We start from the raw sequence: 4,349 nt of genomic DNA, 5'->3' as shown, positions 1-4,349 counted from the left end.
ATAAAAATGTACCGCTCTATCCTGCTTTTATTCTGTTTTTCCACTTTTATAAATTACTCGATCAAGTGTTAGTTACAGCACTATTCAACATCTCATCTCAAATGACAGCCTCCAAAATGACCATGAAATTGCATTTGAACCTCTAAATAACAAAATATGAGCATTATAACCTTCATGAAGGAAGGGTTTATTGCAGGGACTGCATTAGTTTAAGCTAGTTTTACAGTACCTAATTAACTGGCGGCTAATTGTGTAAAATGAATCAATGCTGTCACATAAATTAAACTAATTATGTAAGTGGATAATATCAGTCTTGAACTTGCTGATTAAGCTAAATCCATGCTTTAATAACCTGAGGCGATGTGTGTGTTTGTGTGCATAAATTATGATCTTTCAATCAGAAAATCGCAAAAATGTAAATCTGGTAATGGATTAACCAAAAAGAGAAAACAATATTTAGTATCTGATACATTTAAGTGAATCACAATGAGAGCTATCTGAGACCTTCCTGGCACCATGACATATTGGTGTGTTGACTCAAGACAAAATGCCATCCCAGAGCACCTTCTCCTCTTGCCTGGAATGTGTTTCCGAGCTGTGGTGGGCTCTGTTTGGCTGACTGGGAGACAGCGGCTGATTAATTTTTCTCATTAACATGCCAGTAGCATTGGGCCTGCAGACTGATCACAGACCAGTGGCTATTGATCTGTTCTGGATGCCTGAGGTGGTGCGACTGGCTTGTTAATTAACACAGTTTCTGGAGCTGAGGGGCCAGTGATGAGAGAGAGGGGGGGGGTCTAATGAATCTTTTTAGGCACTCTGGGGCTGGACATAGATAATATTAGAAGCATACTGCAATAATAAGGGAAGGTTTAATCCAATATATTTATTTGTTTTATTTGAATAGGGCCTTCTAGAGCTGAGTCACATACAGTTAGAAGAACAAAATACTATTGAGCCTCACCTTGATGATGGAGTAATCCTCTGTGTATTTTCGTGGCGGCAGTGATTCTGATTCATTCGGCATCCATATGGCCTTTGTTGCATCTTTTTGTCCAAATAAAACATGCCGATAAATTCAAAGCCAAATCAACTGGTCCATACAGCTGTTCATCAAAAGTGGTGAGGAAGAGTTAGGTGGGTCCTGCAGTAGTGGGGGGGCTTGGGCTTTGATTCAGATGGTAAGATGAATGGAAGAATCTAAATTGTGTGTTTATCAGAGGTGTAGGAGGGCATTTTGGGAAGACAGGGGAGTGGGAAAGATCCTCTGGAAGATCAAAGACATTCTCAGCAACGTCCTGAGGGCAACAAAATACAGCGTTCTGGGAGAAAAACAGGTCCAGAACAGAGCAAATAAAACACACAAAAAAGCTCCTTAAAATAAGCCCTCCCTGCATTGCAATCTCCCTCAGAATCCAACCCTCAACCTCTCAGTAATTCACTGTTTATGACAGTAAGGATCTTCCATTTTGTCTGTGAGATATCAAACAGATCCAGCTGAGAGAGAACAATGGTGGCCGGGGCAGCCTGCGAGTCCCACAGAAACAATTCATGTACAATAAACAAAGTCACAGGAAATCAAAAAAATCTGTTCCTCGGATTATTCCAGAAAGAAAGTTCCAGAAACAATACTCTGCCCAAGAGGAAAAAGAAAGGTACGATTCCCCGCCTTCCTCGCTTTTCCTTCCAGACCATTAAAGGCACTCCAGATTGGCCTCTCGGAAGCACTTTTCCAGCCGTCCTTCCTCCATCTATCCATAAATGCTGCAGACAGAAGCGTCCCATTCTCCAAAACAAAAAAAAGGGCAAAGTAAAGGTCTGATTTTTTTAAAAAGTGCCATTTTCACCACTTTTTTCTTCTTCATCAACATCTTCTTTTCTTTTAGATCCAATTTAAAGTGCATGGATGAGGTAAACTATTTCTTCATAGTTTATTTGTCTCTTTTTTTATATTTATTCTTTTTTGTTATTTATTAATTTTTTTTCAAAAGAAACAAAGTCGATTTGCTTCCTTTTCCTTTTTCTTTGTTTAAATCTCTCAGACGGGAACCATTCTGCCTTGCATCTGTTGCATTTGGGACAGCATTCCCTGGACGCTGGTCAGGATCTTGTTCTGGTGTGCTGCCGAGGAGATACCTATGCGAGCCATGTCCCTGAAACAAATAGGGAAAAGAGACCTTTTAGGACCCGGGACAACAATAACAAACACACGTAGGCTTGATCCACATGATGAATTTTACAGCCTTTGGAAACTGGTCTGAGAGTTTGACTGCTGAATAAGGAATTTCACTTGCCATCACAGCAACCCTTATCCTATATTCTTTATTGGTGAAAATATAAAATGAAAATGTGAAAATACAGACAATTGACAAAGACTGACAAACACTTAAAACACATACTTTGCAAAAGACGTCACAAATTGATTCTGCTCTAATCATAACGGAAAACTTAGACATTTTGGGGAATACACTTATTTTCTTTCTTGCAGAGAGTTAGATGAGATGATTGTTACCAATGTCATGGCTTTACGCTATGGTCAGCTAGGTGCTGGAATTCTTTCAGGTGAATATCTTAGTTTAGCTTGGCATTAAGATTTGAAGCAAAGGTAAACTGCTAGCTACATGCTGGGAATATTTACAGCATTTAACTCTATGTAAAACCACTATGTGTCATTTTTCCATTTGTGTTTGTGTATGAACTAAAAATAATGAGTTAAAACATGTTAAACTTCCTAAGCAGATTATTTACTGTTGCACTGAGCCACACTTACTGATTCACAATGTTTTATGTTAAGCAAAGCTAACCTGGCTGCTGGATATAGATTCATAATAATAATAATAATAATAATAATAATAATAATAATCTTTATTTGTAGAGCACTTTTCAAAAACAAGTTACAAAGTGCTTTAACAAGTGTAAAGACAATAATACCCAAGAGACAATAATACAAAAACAATACAGATAAAAATCGGCCGTATTAGGACCTAGACGTGAGGGAGTGGTATCTAACTCTCTGCAAAAAGCGATGTTTATTTCCCAAAATATTGCCCTGTTTCTTTAACAAGTTTAACTGAGAGTAAATTTTTTTTTCAATTTATTTCAAAATAATAATGAAAAGTCACAATATAAATATTTTCAAAAAATAAAAATGTTCTTGTAATTTTGTCTTACGCTTCATCTGATTGTACTTCAAATAAGTAAACAGTTCAGCCTATAAATTGTGACATACATTAACTTTAGACATATTCATAAATTTTCTGGAAGTGTATACAATCGTTTTCTCAAACCTGCCTAATTCTTTCCTTTGCTGACACCGTCACAGTGTCAAATGATAGTACATATAAGAAAATGTCCCACTCCGTTCACAGAATTCACTTGCTTTAAGAAAAGTTTTATTACTGTGTTAACTAACCTGTACCTTCTTTTTTTCCCTTCTTTCTTTTGCTCTGTTTACTTCTTCCCCTCCTATCCTGCCTACTCACTCTTGTGTCATGTGGACCACAGCCTCCGGAGTGGTGTAGCCGGCGGCGGTGAAGTTGTCGTTGTATCTCTCCATGCCGATGGCCTGCAGCCAGTCCTCCACTGTGCCCACGGCCGGGGACGCCTCAGGGCTCCCTGGCTCCAGCAGGGTGGTGTTAGGCCTAGTGGGTGGAGGAGAGAAAAATAAAGAGAATTCATTTCATGAAGTTAAGTTTTTTAGGTTGTACAGGCTGTATTTCCAATCGGTGTTTGATGATTTAGCCCACAACCATGATGTGTGCAACTGTCTGTGCAAATAAACAATAAAAGTTACATTCTGTTTAACTGCTTTTGACTTAAAAGGTAATGATCCACTTTCTTACGCAGTCTGGAACACCACTGATTCATGACCACTACAGCAACGACAGCATTACGGGAATGAACGTTTCCTGATCCTTGACTATGATGGCGTACTGTAGCACGACAGGAGGGCATGACACATGCACCTTGAGCGATGACAGAGAGCTACCCACGAGCTGTAAAATTCACCATGCTACATTCCTCTCTTGCTTTTCCACCTTGATGGGCCTAGCAGGTCTTCAGCTCTGTTTTGAAACGCTGTTTTGCGGGTCCTATCCGGAAACACAGCCAAGTCAAACACGGTTCCTCCTGGGTGTGACTGACACAGTTAGTTAATCCTTATTTTACAGAAAACACACAACCCGGGCACACTTCGGTGAATTTTACAGCACGGTGGAGTTCCTCCTCACATTCAGGTATTCATCAGCAGAATTGCCTCCCTCTTTTTTTCACTTCTTACTCTCCCTTGTTTTCCTATCCTTCCCTTCTGTTGAGCTTTGCAGCAGCGCCGTCGGCCATGAAACTTTTAC

General features: G+C 39.4%; 1 protein-coding gene across 4 annotated transcripts in view; it reads right to left on the bottom strand.

Moving 5' to 3' along the window:
- The window catches only part of epha4l (eph receptor A4, like), a 54,154-nt gene that overhangs the window by 2,125 nt on the left and 47,680 nt on the right, over positions 1–4,349 (bottom strand). For all 4 annotated transcript variants that reach the window (XM_046073174.1, XM_046073175.1, XM_046073172.1 and 1 more), the window contains exons 16-17: positions 3,483–3,641; positions 965–2,153 (exon numbers count right to left, since the gene is read on the bottom strand). In XM_046073174.1, the coding sequence (XP_045929130.1) occupies positions 2,039–2,153; positions 3,483–3,641 (274 nt within the window). In that variant the 3' untranslated portion in view covers positions 965–2,038. The remainder of the gene's footprint in view (positions 1–964; positions 2,154–3,482; positions 3,642–4,349) is intronic.

This window comes from Micropterus dolomieu, linkage group LG17 (genome assembly GCF_021292245.1).
Source record: "Micropterus dolomieu isolate WLL.071019.BEF.003 ecotype Adirondacks linkage group LG17, ASM2129224v1, whole genome shotgun sequence".
In the NCBI taxonomy this organism is placed as follows: Eukaryota; Metazoa; Chordata; class Actinopteri; order Centrarchiformes; family Centrarchidae; genus Micropterus; species Micropterus dolomieu.
This window is presented reverse-complemented; position numbering and strand designations above follow the sequence as displayed.